This window comes from Nipponia nippon, unplaced genomic scaffold, assembly GCF_047370975.1.
Source record: "Nipponia nippon isolate SJK-2023a ecotype South Korea unplaced genomic scaffold, ASM4737097v1 scaffold_16, whole genome shotgun sequence".
Lineage (NCBI taxonomy): Eukaryota > Metazoa > Chordata > Aves > Pelecaniformes > Threskiornithidae > Nipponia > Nipponia nippon.
In genome coordinates this window covers 4,001,966-4,024,351 of record NW_028262332.1, presented here as the reverse complement: position 1 = coordinate 4,024,351, position 22,386 = coordinate 4,001,966, and the positions used below count along the sequence as shown (strand labels likewise).

Genomic DNA, 22,386 nt, shown 5'->3' with positions numbered 1-22,386 from the left:
CTGGGTGTCTGCCTTGGGCTGATTTGCGATTTTTTTTTTCTATGCATGCATGTTTGATTTCAGCTAAAACTGACCATTTCCAAGAGGGAGATTAGGTGAAAATATATTGTTTTGCCCACATGAAATAAGTTGGAAAACTCTTTATTTCCATGTCATTGGGAACTGCTGTTTTCTTCTTGCTTTGAAGCAAGGGCTTGAAATCTAGAAGGGCTCCAGGAGTCAAGTTTTGCCTTTTGCTGCCCAGGGAACATTTGTCTGGGGGCATTTGTGCTGTGAGCTTAAGGAAACTCTCAGCTGTGTGTGATGAGTAGGGGTTTGGTCTGTCTCCTCAGTCCTGCTCGAGCGTCACTCCTGCTCTCAGCAGTGGGGAGGAACAGCGTTTCATGTGCCCAGAGCAGGGCACTGCCAGTTATTGATGGCCCCTCTTTTCCTTCTTGTGTGCAATGAAAACTTCACAGATTGAGCCCCTGCTAGGAGGTGTTTCTGTTTCTCCCTGTGGTTTAACAGCGTTGGTCGGAGAACTTGCACAGTTGCTAATAGCTGCAGCCTGGCTGGGGACTTTGGTAGTGCTGGGGTGGGCAAGGAGCTTGCCAGGGTCAAGGAAATGTGTTTGAAAGTCCAAGCACCTTTTGAAGGTCTTTCTTGAGTGGCTTTTTAATAGTGGTTATGGCTGATGTGGCTGTGGGTAGAAGGCTTCACAGAGGAAGGACTGCTTGCTGGAACAGAGGCAGTACTGGAGTCCTCTCTCCACTGGTCCCAGTCAGCTGGTGAGATTAAACTAGTCCAAGTAGGTTTATAGCACCATTGCTGTTATAGCTCCATTGCTCTTCAGTCTAAATGCTCACAACATGAGTTGTAGAGATGTAAAGAGACAGAAGCTGTGACCTTGGCAGTGACTTCTGTGGATGTTCCTGGAACCTGCATCTTATTTTGATAGATGCCGTCTGTCCACAACTCTCTTCTTCACTTGTGCTTGGCAGCAGTGCAGACAGCACAGTGTGGTCAAAGCAATGGTCCCTCTGCTGCTGTGTCCAGACAAAGCTGGAGGCGATTCTCCACTGCAGGACTGTGGAAGAAACCTCCACCAGTGTCAGTGGCTGGCCAGGCCCAACAGCAAAGAGTTCTTAACCATTGTGGGTCTTTCTGCTGGCAAAATGCCCCTAACACCTCAAGGGCAGGATGCTGTTGAGTGCAAGTGATGAGAGAGAAGAGAGACGTGGTGACCCCGGCTGCTTCTGTCTAGCCAGCGTCCTGGAGCCAAAGGAGAGGATTGCCGCACGTCACCCTAGAGAGAGTGCCAGGCTATGGTGGCCTTGTTCCTCCACCATCAACATATTCCTGCCTGCCCTCGCCCCATGGGATGGGCAACATACTTCTCACTGCCCAGCATAGCCCTGGCGTCCACCAACGGGCACAGGCTGAGAGAGCAAGACCCCAGGTTTGCATATTCCACAAACCTCCGTGTCCCCTGGACTGCAGAAAGGCGAGCCAGGCAGCTAACCCTGAGAGGCACCAGGAGGAGTGGGGATGCCGTGCTTCCCCGCTCCCTCCCACTGCCGGCACCAGCCCGGGGAGCGACACAGAGACCTGGAAGACTTGGTGCACCCAGGAGCATCTTTGATGGGGATGCTCATGTGCGTGGCCAGGGCCACAGGGCAGCTGTGGTCAGCAGTGGGGAGGAAAGGGCCACGCATGTTCGGCAGCATGGTCCCTCCTGTTTGTGGTCTGTTCCTTTCCCCCAAAAAACCCGAAACAAACACAAAGCTGCTCCTGCAGAGCAGCCCGGCAAGCTGCAGAAGTGCTTAGAGGGTGGCATGGCGAGGGGGGCTCAGGGAAGGGGGGCAGGAGAGATCAATCTCGCTTCTAGTGGGAAATGGACTCAAACCCCTGTTGTTTGTATTTAAGGAGACAAATGGATGTGAAACTTGGATTTTTAGAAGACCCCTAGGACCTTGATTTAATTCAAAAATGAGTAATCTCAGCATTTACCTGCAGCAACAGCCTCCTTGCAGCACACGTGACCCAGCCCGCAGCGTGGAGGGGATGTGGGGCTTGCTGGGGGGCATGTCCCCACGCTGCTGGCCCTGTCAGCCTCGGCAGGAGCCTGGCATGTGGCTGGGACCCCAGCGGGGCTCTCGATGAGAGCTGCTTCACTGCCTGTGTGTGGACCACAGTGTGCTTGTGCCAGGAGCGCCTGCATGCCGGGGGCCTGCAGAGCCCCTGCGGGGTCACCCGCTGGGACAGCAGCTCTCAAGGTTGGAGCAAAATTCCGCATCGCTCCTTCCCACCCCTTGCCTGTGAGCACCCGCTGGCCCCAAGGAGCCATCTCTTCCTGAGCAGAGCATGGCCACCGCTGAGCACTTCAGTGTCCCCGGGCTGGCAGGGTGGCCTTGGCCAAGGGCCTGGGAGTGAGGACCAGGGGAGCTGCGGGCAGCGAGCATGCCCAGCCCATGCTCTTGTCCGAGGGGAGCGTCACTGCAGCTCCAGCGACTGCCTGAGCCCAGCCAGATGGGCAACTGAGTCATCACGGGCCAGAAGGCAAGCGAGGGCAAAGAGAGGGGAGAGCTCCTCTTCCATCTGTCCTGTTCTCCATCCTTCAAACTACTTACTCTCAGCTCACTCTGAGGATGCACTGATGATGATGGGATCATGTGTCCTTCCTACCCCCAGAGCGGGCTAGCTGGTCACACAGATGATGGCAAAGTGGTGGTGGCAGTTTCAGAGGGAGCTGCACAAACTAGTGTTGCTTTTTCTCCTGGGTCCAGCTGATCTCCATGCCCTTGCTGATCACTTGCTCCAATGGTTGTATTTCAGCAGAATTGCAAAGTGTAGCTGGTTTTGATGTCTTCTGTTGGTTGTTCTTGGTTGGGTCTTGGGGTTGGGGTTCTCTCACTTGCTGTTGGTAAGGCACAGTGCGATGGAGCCGTGCCCTGGCTGTGTACCTGGAGCACTTCTGTGCTCTTATACCAACCCTGAATTACCAGGATGGATGGTCTAAAGGTCTGGGAATGGGGGGGAAATGCATTCATTGTACCTTCATCACCACCTGTCCAACGGGGCAGTGGGGAGCCCACCCTTGTTTGTGTGGACTGGGCTCACCATTGCAGGTCTCCAGCCCCTCGGCAAGGAGCTGGAGTATCCAAGTATATTGCTGGTGCTATGGCCCCCGCTTTGGTGGCGGCATTGCCCTCAAAGGGCAGAGCAGATGAAAAAGAGGACAGCTGAGAAATCCAGGATCCTGGTGCTGGTGTCCTGAGACCCTGTGCTCCTGCAGCAGGAGCTTGCCTTGTCGGGCAACATCTGGGCTCTGCTGCTGGCTTTGAAATTATGACTGTGCTTAGGAGAGGAGCCCTTGACTCCATTAGGAGTTGTCCGTACAGCTGTCCTGGTTCAGCCCGTAGGGAAGCTAACCTCTCTAAGTGGAGACCAGAGACATGCCTGGAGGAGATCAGTCCTAGGCTTGAGCAGGACTAGGAGAAACATACACCTGAGGAGAAGGGCCAGAGGTGGAGGAGGAGAAGGCAGAGGAATTGAGGCAGGGGCTGGAGAAGTCAAACTAAGACTTATTTCTCAGGGAAGAGTTTGGCTGTACCCCTTGAATCCCATTCAGGAGGGCAGATATCTGGGCCCTTCCCATTGCCCTGTATCTCAGGGCTGATTCTCCTGATGTCCTCTGTCCATCTGGGCCTGGCAGGAGGAGGATGAAGTTTTGCAGGATTCTATGGGGACAGCACAAGAGGTGTCCCCAAGGCCACGGGCTCACTTTGGCCCCCATATAGCACCAGACAGCAGAGCTACTGGAGGACAACAATCCTCCCTGCACATATGTGGCTTCCCTGAAGCAGTCCCTGAGGCATGGCGAGCCGGTGCCAGGGATTTCTTTTTCCACCACCAAAGCTGAGAGGGAGCCAGAGCAAATGGGGACAGCGGTTGCATCGTTGAGGTGAGTTTTTTGTTTTGGTCTGGAGTGTGGATTTTTTTTATTTGTTTTTGCTTTGTTTTAATATCTGCTAATTGGCCCTTGTCCTCTTCCTCACACACTTGAGCATCCTGCTGCAGCTCTAGCCCACATCCGACTCGCGTTACCAGGGGAAGAATAGCCGCATTGTAACCGCCCCGGTCGTGCTATAATGGGGAGCTTTGTAGCCGAGGTGTGAAAGCGGAGCCGGCTCCCCAGGATGGGACTCTCGCTGCAACGTGAAGGCTTTTATTTCCCCTGCTGCCAGGTTTTACAGTGTCCTCTGCCGCTCCCTCAGATCCCATAAATAACAGAAACCAGGATGCTGCCCACCCTGGGTCCATTCCAGCGCCCTGACCTTTCCGGCAAACCACTGATGTACCTTCCCAGGATGAAGTGCTGGTGATCCTGCTCCCCAGGGACAGGCAGCCGGAGGCAGGGAGGGTGTGAGCAGCACAAGATGAGATCACCTGCCAACAGCCGTAGGGAAACTGCATCCTCCTTTGCCTTGAACCTGGAGCAGACTTTCAGACGCGAACTGCATGATCGTGGAAAGAGTCTGGCCTGGGAAATCCTTAGTTTTACTCCTCCTTTCCCCCCCCCCCTCCTTCCTCCCAGAGATGTCTAGCCTATGGAGCAGCGTTTGTCTCCTGTGAAAGGCACTGAGTATTACTGTAAGGGCATGGAAAGCTTTTCCTCCAGCCACCCTATCATCATGGTAGCATCCTGTTCAGGATGTGAAATCCCTGCTTGAGCCTGCATCCCATAGTCATCTTTCCCTTGATGAACAGTCAGTATTGCTATCTACAGACTGCCTGGAGCACAGCAGCATCTGGGAGCTCTGGTCAGTGGCCCTGTTGTGTCAGGCACTATATGGGGTGGCACCGGTGGGTGACTGGATTTGCTGGTAAGCAGAACAGAATCTGCCTCTGCTGGTGGTATCTGCCTGCACCTGGGGGAAGGTGGTGGTGGTGGTGTGCAGGCACCATCTCCATCCTGCAAACAAGAAGGGACAGAATGTCTCCATTGGCTGCTGTGTCTCTGGACATGAGGCTGAGCCTGTCCGCTGGCATGACCCAGCCTGCTTCCACTATTCTTTCCTTCCTTCTACATTTAGAAGAAGAAAAACAAACAAGCAAGCAAAGAGCAGGGAAACTACTGCAAAACCCAAAATGTACCAAATTGTCAGCTCTTAGGTCATCTCTGATATCTCCAGCATATCTATGTCCAGCCTACATGCTCATTTGTTGTTATTTTTTTTCATTTCCCTGTATTTCCTTTTTAATTTTTCCAGAAACTGAGGTGTGCATACCAACCATAAAGAAACCTAGACTCAAAGAAACAATTGAGCCAGGTTTTCATATCCCTGTCAGCCATGGAGAAGACCAGATGTTCACAGATACGCACCCAACACATGCCCTTTCTAGTACCCCATCTGGAAACACCAGCCCCTGTGGTGTGTGCTGAGTCCTGCAAATGCTGATCTGAAAGGTTCCTTCATGTCCTATCACTTACCTCTCCGGGGATGTTAACAGAAAACCCACGGTCAGAAATAACTTAATGCTTCTCTCTCCATCAGCCAGGTCTAACAGAGGACAAAGGAAATGTTCTCCTATATTCTGTTGCCGAGTGCCTAAGCTGTAAAACGGGGCCAAATGGCCTCCCCCTGAGCACAAATAACAACAGGAGAAAGATCCATATGCAATTGAGTGTAGGATAAATGTGCTTAGCTGATCATTTGTTTCCCTAATATTTTTTTTATGAATAGGCTTAACTTATGGTAAGATGGGACTTTATGGTCCTGTAAGTCTTGCTTGTGTCAAAACAAATGAACTAGCCATCCTATGGGGGAACTATCAATCCAATATATGTGTGTGTATGGGTGTGGGGAGTCAGACCTATTATACCTTTAAGAGCAAATTAGATGCTGTTCCTATGATTCATAATGCTATATATCTAATGGCATGACTCGTCATCTAGAAAATAAACGTTTCGAGCCAGTTTCTCATCTCATAAATTTCCCCTCTGGCACTGAAGGACATAAACTAAATGGGCTGACTCACAGGGAAACAATACAATTTGGATACTTTTAAATGAAAGATAAAATTGCCTTAGGGCACGGAGGGGCGTTGAGATCCTGGGGAGTGGTTGGCAAGCGCAGGATGGTGCATTGGGGGCTGCTCTGCCATCCCCAGCAGGCAGGGCTGCTCCTGGGAAGCCCTTCACACTTGCAGAGCCTGTTGGGGTTTTCCCAGCTCAGTAGCTTGGCGTGACCACCATGCTGAAGCATCCAATGCGGAGATGGTCGTGTTGGAGATGGTCGTCTTGTTATATGTGCTGTCTCCTTGTGGAGAGGAGAGTGTTTGCTGCACGCTTCCGAGCATGGCAGCAGGGAAAGACAGGAGATATGAAAGTGCCCACTCCAAGGCAGGAGGGGAAGGTGGTCCTCAGCCAGCACAGACCAGGGAGGTCCCTGTGTGTTCCCACCTGGAGCTCTCCCAAAGGCTGCAGCTGCCCACGGGATGGGTCTCAGCACCTTTGCTGCATCCTTTGTCCATTGCTCTTAGTCTGCTTGTGCTGTTGGGCTCCTGGTTTGGGTGGCAGCTGCCATTCCCCTGGGTTTGTGTGAGCAGACCCATACCTCCCGAGCTATGCTATCAGAAGGAGCAAGGGAAGGAGAGGTTTTCACATGGTTGCCACATGTGGGGAAGCACATGCCTGCAGCATGCCTTTGGGGCTGGGCTGGTTAAAGCCTTTGCAAGGGAAGGCGGCTTCGGCTGCTGATCTCTACCAGGGCCTGAGAGCCTGCAGAGCCTGGACCAGGCTGGGAGAGGTGAGGGAAGGAAAGGTGGGCTGTGTTTGAACTACAGCTTTACCTGGCTTGAGGGCTGGAAGGACCACAGAGTCCTCAAAGCTCACTGTGACCCTTCATTTGTCCTGGAGTTTCTGTGGAGCAAGTGCATGTACCCCAGGAGCAGGCTGGTGTCCCCATAGAAAGTGTAGAGCCTCCTAAAGCAAGGGTGAACATCCTCATGTGAGGAGCTTCATCCCTTCTTTCTGCGCTATCTTACCTGTTTCCCCCCTGTCAGTTCACTCTTGCCACTTCTCCACCCTTCAACACGCACTCCCCGGCACCGACAGGAAAATCCCGGAAACTACTGGCTCAAAATCCCACTGGAAAGTGAGGGAGGGTGAGTCCTGGCTGCCTGACCACCCCAGCCTCTCCCTGACGTCAGCTGGCTGCTGGAAATTGGACGGAGGCAGCAGCCAGCACCAGGGGCTAGCCGTGCTCCGAGTAACCCAGTTAGTGTGCGTAGGTGTGCTCGCCTTAATGAGTGCAACTGAAGGACGCATCGATTAGCTAACCTCGTTTGTGTGGAGGTTGACACAAGGCAGATGACTCCTGGGTACCTGCAGGATCTAATTAAAATGTGCACGAGGCTGGGCAGGCAGAGCAGAGGGGATTGCTCATCCAGCATTGCACTTAGCATCGGAAAAAAGAAAATAGAAAGAAGGCATTGACTATGGGATTTGGCCAAAGGGCATGGATGGGGCGGGCGGGATTTCTTCCCTGGGCTGGGGATGTGCAGGGAGGAGCTGGGTTAGGGGCCAGGGAGGGAGCATGCAGAGTGGCGAGGGTCGGGGCTGGGGACAGGGTGACAGCAGAGCGGTGCCATCGGTGTGATGGTGCGGCTCTTCCAGGGATCACCCAACGTCTGCCTTCGCCCACAGTGCATGTCTGTGCACACATGTACCCACAACATACATATTTATCCTGCTTCCTAGGAAGAGCACACACTTCCCCATCCATCTACGTTCATTGCTTTCTATTTCTATCCTGCACAGACCTGCTGCTCTCTACAGAAGTGTATCTGCACCCATTTATCCATGTGTCAGATAAACTCCTCTCTGTCTTCCCTGCTCTCCAATTACTTTGCGATGCCCTTTCCAGCCCAGCGCTTCAATTACATTCTCAAGAACAAAATAAAATAACGTCACATTTTCTCTTTTTCACATGTTTTTTCCCTTCCTTTTTTTCCTTTTTTTTCTTTTTTTTTTCCCCTTCTGGAACAGTCCTGTTTTGTAAATGCCTGGAAGCAGAAAATGTTTCAGATGTGAGAGCCTCGAGGCGCCACGTTAAAGGTGCTCGGGGTGTTTGGGGAGAGCGACAAAACCCCGGACAATGGGAGCCCTGACGTCAGGCTCTATTTATACCTCCTCTTTTCAGAAACCTCCCCGGGATGGTGCTTTTCCTAGAGTTTTCTGCTAAATGCCACAGTTGCTGGAGCCATCCCTGTCCTCCTCAAAGGGCATGTTTTTATCTTTAAGGCGTAACCTGCCAGCGTGGGCGGTATCGCTGGGGCCAGGCATCCGCAGGCGGCTTTGAATGGGCGGAATAGTGCTGCTGCGAGCTGGGCTGTGCGGAGGCTGGCAGCGAGGCTGCTGTACATGGATGAGGACCTGTGAAGGCATTTCAACCCCAAAATGTGCCTTTTAAAAGGTCAAAAGCATTACAAAGAGGTTTGTTTTAGTGGATGAAGTTTTGGTGTTATGATTATTCTAGCAGAGTGTTGTGGCTTCACAGGGTTGGGTTGAACATTGGCCATGAGTGTGCAGGGAGAGATACTGTCTTCTAAGCTGGAGGTTTAATTAGGCACAACAGGCAAAGGGTAGTGGGAGAAACCACTGTAAATCCATGCAGTCTGAACTACAGCAGGGTACGGAGCCAGGGTTGCCCCATCCTGCAGCATGGGGACCGACACCGAGCGCCCCGAGCTGTGGGATGAGCACAGGGAAGACACCGCGGGCTTAGACCTGGAGGGCTTTGGGAATTCAGTCAAAGTGTTTCAGCCTCAGACCGCAGCAGATGAACAGCTGTTATTCTGGGGATCCACTGGCATCATTAGGAGCGGTCGGGAGGGCTCCTGGTCAGGCTGGGGACAGCCTGTGGAGGGGAGACTGCCCGACTGGGGAACACCCTGCAAGTATTTTACAGGATTTTATTTTTTTCTTCCAGGTAGTGCTATTTTGCTTGTGAGTATTCCTTACGCAAGTGAATAAAGCAGCAATTTGCTTGCAGGAGGGCAGCTCGTACGAATAACAAACCTATTAGAAGAATGGAAGTGGTCTGTGTTGTTGGGGATATAGGAATTATTTTATTCTTAGTGGGGACAGCAACAGCTATGGGATGGGCACATGGAAGAGTTCCATTGTGCACAGCGGCAGCGTAAAGGTACCCTAATATGATGTCCAGTGTCACAAACAGGCTTACATTTGTGTTTCTTCAGGCAGCTCAGTCCTCCATCACAGGAGATCCCCTCTGTAGGATCATGCAGACTCTCCCCGTCCCCACACCAGCAGCAGCACTCAGGGATGAACCAGCATCACTCAATACACGGGAGCGAAAGCACAGAGAGGTGAAGGGGCTTGCCTAGGGCCATACAGGGAGTCCGTGGCAGAGCTGGAGAAGACTCCCTCATATTTCCAGATCCCAGGGCTCTGTGCACACACACCCCTGATGCTCAGCACCACACGGCCAAGCCGCTGGCCGGATTTCCCCAAGTCTTTAGCACACGTGTTCACGCTTTTTGTTCTCATGTCAGGCTTTCAAGGGAGCCCTGATGAGCTCATACTGGTGCTCAGGGAAAGGCGATGTTATCGAAGACTGGTGCAGGTGTGACCTCAACGCCTTCGATGAGAACGGACTCCCAAACTGCAGCCCTCTCCCTCCACCTGTGTACGTATCAGCGTGAGCCCCTCCCGCGGGTCACAGCCCCCCGGCACCAGCCCCTTTCCCACAGGCTCAGCCCATGGGCATCTCCTTCCTCTCGCCTTCGAGCCCTGGGGCCGCAGTCCAGCGCTCCTCACTGTGTGACTGATGCCTTTAGGATATCCTGGCTCTGGCTGTGGCCCTGGAAGGTTTCCTTATAGATTTTCATCACCTGATTAGCAGGGCTTGTAGAACGGGATTTCAAATGCTGAAAGAAATGGAATTACAATGCAATTCATTGTGGCTTGTCAGAGCAAAAGCAAATCAGGAGCAAACTGATGGGGAATTAGCTGAGAAAGCAGGAAGACTGGCTCCAGCGAGTCACAAGGAGCAGAACACCTTAGTGAGCCAATATCCTCAGAGGGGATTCATTTCCCATCCTGAGTTCAACAAACACACTTGTATGTTTGGAGCTGGACTCCCTGTAGCCCTGTACTTTGTGTTGTCATTTACCCCAGTGCAAAGAGAACGAATGCCTTTGCACTAGCACAGCCAGGGACACAAAGCTGATCTGCCTTCACCCCTATGCACGTGGTCCCTGATCTGGGCAGGAGCTCCTGCACAGCTGCCCTGCTTTGGCTTTTGCTCACACCCATCAGAGGCTTGCTCACTTGCAGCTGGGTAAATTCACAGCCACACCTGCCCCTCCTTTGCCTTTGCTCTCTGGCAATGCAGACTGGATCTTCCCCTCCTGTACACTCAACCCCACTGGGTTGCATGAAGATTAAGCTGGATCCTCTCCTTCTTTTTTGGTCCTTGGTGGCCCATGGGGCTGCTGAATTTCAGTAGTTCTCCCAGAAGATGAAGGCTCCTTTAGATGGGGTATTTGGGGTTGCGTGGTTGCAGTTGCATGACCTAGGTTTTTCCAGGGCCAGGAGGAGGTAAGGATACGCATTGCAGTAGGCTAGACCCAACTGCCCTTCAACTGGAAGCTCTTCTGTGGTCACCTACCTGCTCTCTCTTTGTGCCCCCTGTCCTTGTGGGTCTGCCTGCCCATCCCTGTGTATGAGTGTGAGCCCTGCCTGGGGTTGTGCTACTTGCAGAGGTGGATTCCTCCCCAGAAAGGGAGCTGATGTTTTATTTGGTTTCTTTCCTGTCTCCTGCCCAGCCTGCGGCTCTCCCCCAGCGTTGAGCCCTCCAGCACCGTGGTCTCTCTGGAGTGGCTGGATGTGCAGCCTGCCATTGGGACGAAGGTGTCTGACTATGTCCTGCAGCACAAGAAGGTGGATGAGTACACGGACACGGACCTCTACACAGGTGGGTGCAGCTGCAAGGGCAAGCTCCTCTTGGTGCAGAGGGTGTGTGGTGATGCATCTTGTGCCCCGTCTGGCTGGGAGCTGCTGCTTTTGTGGAGAATGGTGTATAGAGCCAAGGTATTACATGAGGTATCAAAAGCGCTTCATTCAGGAGAGGTTTCTGAAGGCTTCTGCAGTCATGGGTATTTGAGGGGAAGGGGAAATACAAAAACACAGCATGGCAGAAGGAAATGGTTTGCCCTTTTTGGGTAGGAGAGCTGCGAGTTGGAGTTTCTTTTGACTGAAACGACTGTTTGATCTGGTCAGTCTGAAATGCTACAGGATGGTGGGTGTGGGAGGAAGGGCAGCCCTCAGCAACTCAAGGGCTTTACTGGTCCGTTCCAGTGAGTACTGCATTGCATGCCAACCTTTGAAAGGACACTTTAAGTTGCCTTGCACACCTATGGAAGTAACTCGAAGCCTGCAATATTTAGGGAGATCATTTAAGCAGCACAAAACTTCTCCAGGGGAACCTGAAACTTCTCTGGATTGGAGATTCATTCCCAGCTCAGGCTTGGACTGAGCGCTCTGTGCCTTGCAAAGTCTTTGTCAGCAATTCAAGCCATGCTCCAGGAGCTTCTGGGCAAGGTGGAGGGGTGTGAAGGATGGGGTTTGATTTGGGTGAATCAATGATGTCTTTCAGAAAACAGCACATGAGACCTTGAGTGATGCTACTGCTGTATGGAAAGCCAGGCAAAACCTCCTGCTGCTTTTTGCTTGAGGATTTTGGATGAAGTTTATTAAAGAAGCTCATGTGACATGTCAGGGGCAGCCAGTTGTTGACCGAAGCAGAGATTTACCTTTGTGTGAAGGCTCCTTCCCCCAGATGCTGGGAATACCTAATTTCAGCCCCCCCTAGGTAAGGGAACATAGGAAGAAGGTTTCCACCTGTCATTGGAGCAAAGCTCTACAACAGCTACGGCTTTGGGTGATTAAAAACCTTATTTGTTTTAAGGTGGAGCCTGGTCAGCTTATGCGAGGCGTGCACGTCCAGGTTGCCTGCAAAGACAAGGAACCAGACTGAAGGTGGGGATGGGGCTGGCATTGGAGCGGAGAACCTCTCTGCACTCATGCAGTCTTGCAGGGGCTTTCTGGACATCCTGGCAAGATGTTTGTCTGTGTTTCCCTGTTGGGAAGGCAATCTCAGGAAGATCATTCAGAGCAAGACCAGGAGTTGCCCGCAGGCAATCCTTAGGTCTTGGTCGAAAGCTTTCTCAGCTTATGGTGGCGGCTTTTTTCTTCTCCTCGCTAATTTTGTAAGACTGTCTGAGCCAAGCCCTCTGCTGCCATGAGCTGCCACAGAGCATACTGCTCCAGCTCACAGCCACAGGGAAGCTTTCACCCTTTCTCTTCATCTCAGGCCCATCTATTCTGCTTCTGCAGCTTCTCTTACTACCATATCCAAAATTTTTGTGCTACAAGAGCTGGACTTTCCCTGCTGGAGAGAGCCAGAGCCCCACATCCTGGGGGGTCCTGGCTGTTCATGGAGACCCCTGCGAGAAGGAGCTCTGGTTCCTGGCTCATACATCAGTCAGTCCCACAGGAGCTTTCTCCTACACCTTGCCAGCATCCATTTCCAGAGCTGCCCAATGTGGCCATGGCCCCTGGGTTATGTTTCTGGTTTCCTGGCATGGAAGAATGCTTGTTCTTTATCTCGGAGGGGCACCCTCCAGTAATGGAGAAAGAAAACAAGCCACCAAAGGAGGGGCTTTGTTTTGGATGGGGATTCCAGATTGCTCACACATTGGTCAGGTGAGGCCAGACCGGGGAAACATGGGTTTTCTCCTTTGAAGTGGCTGGATCTTTGCCTGGCAGCCAGAGTAGGAAATACAGATTATTGTTATTATTTTCCTTTTATGACTGCCATGTGTTTGACAGGCAATTGAATTCATTGTGGGGAGCTGCCCTCCCCTCTCCCTGCTCTGGGGGACTGTTTGGGACAGAATGACCCCATTAACAATTAAAGAGAAAAGCCAATCCTAAATCTCTCCTTTTTTTCTATGTTGTTTATAACCAAACAACATTCTTGCCTTCATTCCTTTCTTATGCTACAGGCCCCTAATGCCAGATGACTTGATTCTTGCAAATACCTTGCATAGGTTTGCAGAGATGCTGACTGCTACAGCTCTCAAGGGATTCGCTTGGTACCGTGCTTCACCCAGCCAAAAATCCTACTGTGGGTATCCCCTCACCACCATCACCCACCCATCATGCTGCACCACATCTCCCTCACATCTGAGCAGCATCCACAAAAACAATAAGTCAACCCCAGAAGGGGAGCAGGGTGTGGGATATGAGATTTGGATGGCTTTTGATGGATATTGGCAGATCTTCCTTCCCCATCAGTCTCCTGGCTGCTGGAAGGTAGGAGCAGGTTGCTCCCATTGCTGGGAGGTGCACCACGGGTATTTGCAGAGCATGGCAGTGCTGGGCTGGGAGGATCCTGCAAGGTTTGAGGGCTCTTGAGACTGCTGCCTTTCATCGCTTGGATCTCTTGAGTTTAAATGTGTGGGTTATTTGTTTTGTTGCACTTGCAGCCATTTCTTATTGGAATTTGTGGCATTATCTGAGGCTAGAACTGTGCCGACCTCTTCTGCCCCATGGCAAGCTAGATGGTACCTGGGCCCTGCCTAACCTGCCTTCTGCCTTCCTCCTGCTCCCAAAAGCCTCCACTCTCTTGCCCTTGCAAAACTCCTTGGCCTCCCCCTTGCTTTGCAACTGGAAGATGTAGCCTTTCCCTTGAGCCAGAAAATATTTGCTCCTCTTCTTCTTGGAGCAGAGTCAGGAGGGAGTTTTGAGGCTGGTCTAACGTGCATCCCCTCTGCTCCCTGCCAGGCTCCACATGGGGCGCTGATGCTGTGGGACGGGGCCGAAGAAGCTGGGAGCTTGCATGGGTTGGCTGCCACCAGCTGTACGTGTTTTTTAAAGAGGTTTATTACTGATGCTTAGAAAAACACAGCCCTCGGACCATCTGAGGCTAATAGGAGGTGAACTTGTGTGCAAAACAAACCACGCTTTCAACACCAGCATGCAGGGAACAAGCAGCTCTCCGCTCGGGAGCCAGCGGAGAAGACGGAGAGCAATTACATCCCAAACTGTTTATTAAAACTTGTGGAAATTACTCATAACTCTATGTGTGTGATGGCTTTGTAGTTGAGTGATGCTCTTTGTTTGAACATGGGGCTCTCGAAGAGGGCGCAAGCTTGTGTGTGTGTGCGTGGCCGAGCCCGCCAGCACATTATGTCATGGACGAAGCAGGCGCTGCACTTGAGAGAGGGAGAAATGTGTTTTACAGGGTGAGGTACAAACTGAAATGGCTGTGAACATCTGGAACTGATATTAGGCTTGGAAAATGTTTTCTGTCACTCCAACACTCCTCTGGAGGAAGGTTTCTGAAGTTAAGAAGCTCCGAAGGGGATGAGGGGGAGGGACAAGGGGATAACACGACTATGGTGTAAAGTGCTTTTTATGTCTCAGTTCTGGTTGCCGTAGCCAGGCCGTGTCCATCTGTGTCGGACGGGGGACCTGGGGTATCGCTGTTGCTCATTGTGGTGGCCCTGGCTTAGAAAGTTCCCTGGATGAGCTGAGCCCTGCCACCTGAGATGGTCCTGCATGGGGAGCACTGCATCCTCCAGCCTACGATGGGTAGGACAGAAGGATCCTTGGCCTGGTTTTAGGGTTGGGAGCCAAGGAGCTGAGGTGGGAGGCTTCATCTGAAAGACAAAGGGTGAAATCCTTGGGTGGGGGCAGGCAGACCTGTGCCTGGTTTAACACCACCTGGACCATTTCTGGGGCCCACCTGGGAGGTCGGACCCACCCGGGGGCTGGCAAAGATTGGGGCAACTGCTGTGAGCATGCAAAATGCATGGTTTAAAAATAAAAACGTGCTTTGAATGTGCTTGTAGCACGCATGCAGCAGGACTGGGAATGGCTGGAGGAGGATGAGGGGCTGGACTTTGGCTGTGTGGTGGACTGGGGTCTGTGGGCTCACCGGGAGGCTACATCACTCCTACAGTGGTGGCCATGCTGCTACTGTGATGCTTTGTAGTTCTGGGAGCTCTTTGGTCCCTTTCTCAATGTTCCTCTCCCTGGTGCAGCTTTCTTCCCCTCCTGCCCATCTCTGTTTGCTGCTGGGTCTTTGACCATGCATCTATCAAACAGGGCCTGGCTGAGGCTGGTGGGGCTCCCCACCAAGATCAGTGCGGGGGGCCTCAGCTGTGCTTCTGCTCCTGCTGTGCTTCTGGGCCCCAGCTGTCTGTGGGAGACTCGGGGGGTGGCCACCATGCACCTGCCCAGGGATGGTGAGGAGTCCTGTGGAGTTGGTGGCTTCAGTGTGTGAGCCATGAGAGGATCTCAAATCACTTTGCTGTTCATAAGTCAGACCTTTCCTTCTGCTGGTCATGCAAGGGGCTTTCCCTTGCTGTGCAGATGGAGGAAGACAAGACAAGACACAGAGATAAAATGCCTTCCCCGAGGTCACAAAAGCAGGGCAGTGAATTAATGTTAGCACAAGACCCTTGGCATCGAATGGTACTTGCCTCCAAGAGCAGAGGGGGGTGCAAGTCCTGGACCCCTCTAGTTTTCTGCCCTGCTCTAGGCTCACTGCTCTGCCACTGAATTACGCCGCACCTCCCAGTCATTCCACACCACCCAAACGGTCAGCTCTGTACACATGCAAAGCACGTGCAATAGCTGTGCTCCCTGAGCATGAAGCCATGTCCTCCTGTATCAAACTGGATAGAACTGGGAAGATGCAGAGAAACAAAGCGGTACTTGCTGTCACTGTGGTTGAGAGTGACAGCGAGTGTGAATGTGATATGCTGCTTGCTCTGTGTTGCTGCTAGCGGATCACAAAAGGTGGATTGCTAGGCTCTACCTCTCCCAGCCCATCGTCTTCTGTCCTGTTCTGCATAGGCTCTTATGCTGTAGTTTCCTCTGTTTTTTCTGTGGTACCACTTCTACCGCTGAGTTAATGAACTTGGGGATATTGTGGGTTATTAGTTGGAAAAAGTATACAACAAAGTACACCACTCATTTGCTTTTATGCAGCAGTGCTGCTGTCGGTCATGAGATGCCGTATCCTAGAAGGACAGGTGAGGTCTAAGCAGAGACTCCCAAGCTTTATTATTTCTCACAACATCCAGGGATCCTGGCTGCTCCTGTCTCTCTTTGTCTGGGCAGTGATCACGTTCATAAGAAGAGGTAGCTTGTAATCCTCAAAGAAAGGAGGAGAACAGAAACGCAGCCTGCTGAACAAGCTTGTTGGAGATCACGTAGATCTCAGAGCAGGAGAATGCAGATTCTGTCAGCTTGGTCAGCGTCCTCTAGGATACTAGGGCCCTCTATATACAGGACTGTGGCATGGAGAAGAGCTGGCAGGTAAGGTGGGGAGAGTGTCTGGAGAATAGACTGGGCAGAATGATGTACAGAAGTTGAGGGTATGGTTATATAAAACCTGTGCAAGTCACTGCGCCCATGTTACAGGCTTCTCTGGAGCAATGCTGTTCTGCAGAGGAGTCTTTGAAAATGCATCATGTCTATAAAAGAAAGTGAAAGAGGTCAAACCAGAAGGCTTAGTGTTTTGTACACTTGCAAGTTGTGCTCTGAATTGAGGCTTGAGAGTATCTTATTTATAACTTAACTCTGTTCTGTAGAGCATCGTTCTGACGTGCCTGGGTGGCTGGGACTGTGTAGATATAGCTATGGCAACTGTCACTTCCAGTACACCCTCTTGTGTGCAAGCTGTGCTGCTAGTGTCATGTGAAAACCAGTGATAGGCTGGAAGAAGAAGAGAAAAAAAACTGTCTGGCCAGAACAAATACTGTGCCTGTCAGTAAGGAGTCAGTGCACTCTCTGTACAACCAGGTTGCACTCCAATTACATGCTTTAAAATCATCTTTAGAGTCCTGACTTCCAAACAGGCTGGGCACCAGAGAGAGTAGTAGGAGTTGACGCTGCCCTTAGAAAGCTGTAGGAGCTTGAGGTCCAGGCAGGAGTTGGGTAAATATGTGAACATTGAGAGTTTTAATTCATACCAACGAAGTGTGGAGGATGTTAAAGCATGACTGTTTAAACCAGTTGTTGTTAAAGATGCTAATGATCTGGAGTGTGGGTGATGGTATTGACTACCTCTGTAAAGCCCTGTGGAGGCAGTGCTCTCTATAGAGAGTGCTATGGCACCTATATTAATATAGGTGCCATTTTTGTAGATTATTTTTGATTTGTAAGTTGGCCCTGGGGATGTAGGCTCTGCAGCTGGTGGATCACAAACAGAGACTTGGGAAAGAGATCACAGTCTCCATTGGTTTCAGGAGAGCAGTTCTTCTGCTCTGCCTATCGATGATACCAGACCGCTGTTCTCAGTGCAGTGATGTTGGTGGTCAGGAAGGTTAGTACTCAGCCTGGGAGGAATAGGCAGCTCTTTCAGGGGGCATCTGTGTGCTTGACTCGAGTTCAAAAGAGGTACTTGAACATCACCAAAGTAGAGGAGAACCTGATGGTGGTCAGGAGCTGGTGACCCATCATTGCCAGTCTTATACTCACTGCTAGTTTGCCTCTACCTGCTCATTCCTTGGTGATCTGCGTGGTGGATCTCAGCTGGTTTCTCAGTGGGCAGATGTCTGGCTGATCACAATGACCACTCAGCAAGGACTAGCTTGCTTACGTGCTGGGGGTGGAAATGCACCAGAGGTACTTGAACATCACCAAAGTAGAGGAGAACCTGATGGTGGTCAGGAGCTGGTGACCCATCATTGCCAGTCTTATACTCACTGCTAGTTTGCCTCTACCTGCTCATTCCTTGGTGATCTGCGTGGTGGATCTCAGCTGGTTTCTCAGTGGGCAGATGTCTGGCTGATCACAATGACCACTCAGCAAGGACTAGCTTGCTTACGTGCTGGGGGTGGAAATGCACCAGAGCTTCATCTCCAAATGCATGTGTGCGGGGAGCCTGGGCAGGGCAGGGCTGCTCTGTGGAAGCTGTCATTGCTGCTGCCTCTCCTATAACTAGTGCATGGGCAAAGATGTTTTCAACATTCAGAGTACCCTTCTTGAGTGCTGAATCCACTTCACTTGTTAGCAAAAGGAAAGATGATTCAAAAAGAAGCCTTTGAAGAGAAGGTCAAGTTTTTGGAAGCTGCTTCCTGGGATGTGTTGTGTAATAGCACCAAGCAAGTACTTAATTTTGGCCATTACACTCACTGTGAAGCACTGATTTCTCTCCCGCTGGGACAGCTGTAGTTATTTCCACCTACCAGTGTCATTTTTGTATCCTGGAAAGCAGAAAGGAGGTGGAGGGTTCTCAGCTCTCAATTAGGCTTGAGTCAGTTGCTGAGATATTTCATTAATTCACATTTCCATATCGTTGTTCCAGGCTTTTTGTTTTTATCTGCCCAGACACCTTTTGGACAGAACTGGACATTATCTTTGCTTTCTCCCAGACCAATTCATAGGTGGAGAACTGGGACTGTCTGCCTGTTCCCTGCTGACTGCGGAGGATGGAGCAGCCTGGCTGGTGCCACAAGTATGTCATGCGCTTTAAGAGCACAGTGTTTGCCAAGGGCTTTGTGCTGTCTGTTCAGAGCTACCTCTCCCTCAAGGCAAAGGACAGCTGTGGATGCTCCCTTCTAGCTAAGAAGGCTCTGAACTTCTTAAATGGCAGTAAATGAGGCCAGTCATGGAGTTTTTTTATTGGTCTGTAATTTTATCCTTTAGGATTAAGTTTCTCCTGATCTGGAAAAGTCAAGGCCACAAATCCATCTTGTCAGAAAGCATCAAAAGTGAAGGCTGCTAACACAGTCAGACGGATCGTGGCATGTGAGTGCAGTTCAGTGGAACCTTTTCATAGGAGCCTTTATTGACTAGACAGGCTTTTCTAATCAATAAATTGTGGCTGGAATTTGGAGGGAAGCTCAGTCTGCATTTGCAAAACTGGCACTTGGCAATGCAGCCCTGAGCTACTTGGAAAATTTAGGTTGTGGGGCATCCATGGATGCAACACAACCCTGCTCTGGGAGGAAACTTGGGCATGGTTGCTGAGCAAAAATCATGGGTCTTCCCTTTGAATGGGCTCTGAATGACACCCAGACTGGGATTCCCTGCCAGGTTAGGATCTTTCTGGAGATTTTGCATGTTCCTCTCATTCTAGCCAAAGCCTGAGATGAGATCCTGAACAGGATAGGGAATCTAGTTTCCACTCCTCTGGCTGCTGTTGAGGTTTCCCATGTGTTCAGCTTTGTCAGGTGGCTGAAATAATACAATCCAAAAAGTTAGACAGTGTCCCTCCACACTTCTCTGGAAGGAAATAAGGATAGGAAAGGGATCCAAGGAGGCACAAAGACTGCCTTGGGACAGCCTATTCTGTCCTGTTTGAAACCTCTCAACCCCAGTGCAGGAGGTGCTGTGGGGATGTTGCAGTCATTCTGGGTTGTGATCCTGCCTGTTGCCTGCTCTGCCCTGCCCTGCCCTGCCAGTATCAAGGCTGCTCTAACCCACGCCGTTCCCCAGGCACATCTGTGTTAGATGGCACAGGGTGGTACCAGCTCTTCATCCCTATGTCTCCCGAGCTGGACTGTGTATGCTATGTGTCCTGAGGACCATCGTCTCCTGCTTCCCTGTTCACCAAGACAACGGGGACCCCTCTTGTTCGGCAGCAGTTCAAGGTGGAGCACATCATCTATTCCCCATGTTGCTTTGGTGTGAGGGAAGTTAAGCAAAAATGGAGAGGGATTAAACCTTGAGTCAGGGGATTTGCCAATTAAAATACCTGCTCCTCCTGCACGTTTCATATGATACAAGAGCAGGGAGAGACCCTCCCCATCTCCCCCGTGACCCCTTCCCAGTTTGTTCAGCTTGCTAGGTATTGAGATCTGGCTCTTAGGAGGAAGGGGGCAGCTGGGTCTATGTTACATTGCATGCTGTTTAGATAGGATAAACCTTTCCTCCCTGTAATTGGGTGATTGGACTTGTGAGCTTTCTCAGATATTAATCAGGAGACCCTAGGGGGGGTCAGATTAGGTTATGGAGACATAATAGGAAATACTGCTGTGGCTAGTTTGGGTTATGGGGGATAGAGTGGATATTCTGCAGCATTCCCCTGCTGGGTTCCCACTGATCGGGCCTGTGTGGTGGAGTCAAGGAGCAGTCTTATCTCAGCATCTGGTTGACTTGGTCTTTGCTGGGAGCGACTGTCTCTGAACTGCTTCTACCCCTATAATCCTGCTCTTCCAGAGAACGGGACCATGACCTCTCCTTTGCCAGCGGGAGGGGTGGGTGGTGCTGACCTGCCACTGGGTCTTGTTCACAGAGGAGAGAACATCTTTTTTTAAATGGGCGTTGTGTCTCCAGGAACACTGGGATAGAAAAAGCTTCATATTCTGAACTGATGTTGTTTGGACCAAGTAAGATCTTCCTCCTTGCTAACCCGTGTTATGCCAGTCATGGCAAAGGGATTGATACACCCCAGAGGGGATCATTTAAGTGCGTGCTTTCATCTTTCCGATGTGAGCGATGTATTTGAGGAAGGACGTCATGTTGGTCCAGTCAGAGCCAGTGAGATGAGCTTGCCCCTGTGGCCAAATGAGTGTTTCAGAGCTGTACTGAGGGGGTATTGGAGAAGGGAAACCCACCACATTTATGCCGCAGACCTGCTTGGTGTGTGGGTTAATACCTCCTCCCGTTCCTGCGTGCTGTGTCCAGGAGCAGCTCTGCAGCATTGCTGGACGCGAGTTCTGCTGATACAAGCCTGGCTCCAGGCACTGGTTTGCAGCGCTCCTTCCAGCCCTCATTTCTTTTTATTAACAGTGAGGTGACAGATAGGGGATGGTCATTAATTTAATAAAGGAAGTTTCTGATCATGACTACAGAAGCAAGGTCCTGAGGTTTTTTGTGGTGGTCTGATGACTCACCCTGATGAAATAGGGTGATGCTGGGATAGGAAATACCTCACTGGAGCTCAGAGCATGGTACTGGCTCTTCCTACAGTCATTCTGCCATCCTTGGCTGGGCTGTCCTTGGGACTAGCCTCACCAATATAAGCATTACCCCCACTGAGAAGACTTGAATTTTAACTCCAGGCAGACCCATGGTCCTGTGCAGCTAGGTCAATTTGCTGGCTTTAATGAGGCTCACTCTTTGTTTCCCTGGTGCTGGCCCTGAACACCTGCCCGGGGTGATGGTGGAGTGCGGGGTGTTGAGGTATGGCTGAGGGACCCCACTCTCCATCTCCCCCTTTGTGGCACACTCACATGTGTGCACACTCGTGAGGACACTGAGGGCAGGAGTGCAGGTGCTAGCAGCATGTCTGTGCTGTGAGAGGAGAGCTTGTACACAATCACAGGTAACACTTGGCTTTCCTTTAGCCTGTGCTGTCATCTGTGGAAATCAATAAATCTCACCAACTTCATTGTATGGCCTGGGAAATTGAGGCACTTAGCAGTAATGGCCAAAAATTGTGTGTGGGCTCTAAATCCAGAAGAGCTAGTTAAGAGCAAGGGGTCTAAATTTATGTACAGTTAATATTTACTGTGCTTGCTGCTTTCAAGCCTCAAAAGTTCACACTTGGCTGCAGGTTATTTTCAGATCTCAATTTCCAGTTCCTCTAGAAAACCTTGGTGTTGTCTTGGTAGATGGAGAGTGTCAAACCCAGGCAAATGTGCCTGTCCTGCTAGGGTCCAAGGTGAGCAGGAGCACTAGCTACCCCCAGGCATGAAAGAAGCCATTGAGTCTGCCCCGTCCTGGTGCACAGCTCTCATGGATGGGGAGATGGCCATACCGTCTGGGTGCCCTGGGATGTGCCAGACTCTGTGAGGACAACGTGCAGTGGCTGTGGGGACTATTCCCCCTTGGCATCCTGACTTCACCAGGGGTCCTCCCGCAGCCCTGCAACTGATGGAGCTTCCTCTGCCAGGACAGTGTGATGGTGTCCAGCAGTGCAGCCCCATCTCAGCACCCTGCTTTCTGAGGGCAAAGACATGAGACCATTGTCTCCTTATTTAAGCTAAGGAACTTTCTTTGAAAGCTCCCAGACCTTTTCCAGTCCTCAAGGATGAGCTCAGAGAAGCAGCAATAACTGCTTAAAATTGGGTGTGGGGGCCCCTAGACCCAGAGAGAGGCTGCGTGTTCCCCTCCCTGGGGGAGCTGGAGGACTTTTGACGCCTGCTCTGCCTGGCCCCAGCTCCCAGCCTCCCTGCTCCCTCCTGTCCTGAAAGCAGGCGGCTGCGGAGAGGCATGCCGGGGCTTGTTGGGAACAGGGCTGGAGAAGGGAGCGTGTGAGCCGGAGAGATGGCCCGTGGTGGGAGGGGGGTATGCCAGAAAGCCAGCCTGTTTGTCCAGGCAAGGCTGGGATAGCACGGGAGGTAGGTAGC

The 22,386-nt window shown here is 51.4% G+C and overlaps 1 protein-coding gene across 7 annotated transcripts in view; it reads left to right on the top strand.

The window, feature by feature from the left end:
• The window catches only part of ASTN2 (astrotactin 2), a 358,876-nt gene that overhangs the window by 257,165 nt on the left and 79,325 nt on the right, over positions 1–22,386 (top strand). For 5 of the 7 annotated variants that reach the window (XM_087752526.1, XM_087752527.1, XM_087752528.1 and 2 more), the window contains 2 exons: positions 9,562–9,695; positions 10,837–10,985. In XM_087752526.1, coding sequence (XP_087608652.1) covers positions 9,562–9,695; positions 10,837–10,985 — 283 coding nt within the window. Of the gene's footprint in view, positions 1–9,561; positions 9,696–10,836; positions 10,986–11,666; positions 14,120–22,386 lie in introns of those variants that run through there. The other 2 variants (XR_015703622.1, XM_087752530.1) reach the window with 2 other exon arrangements.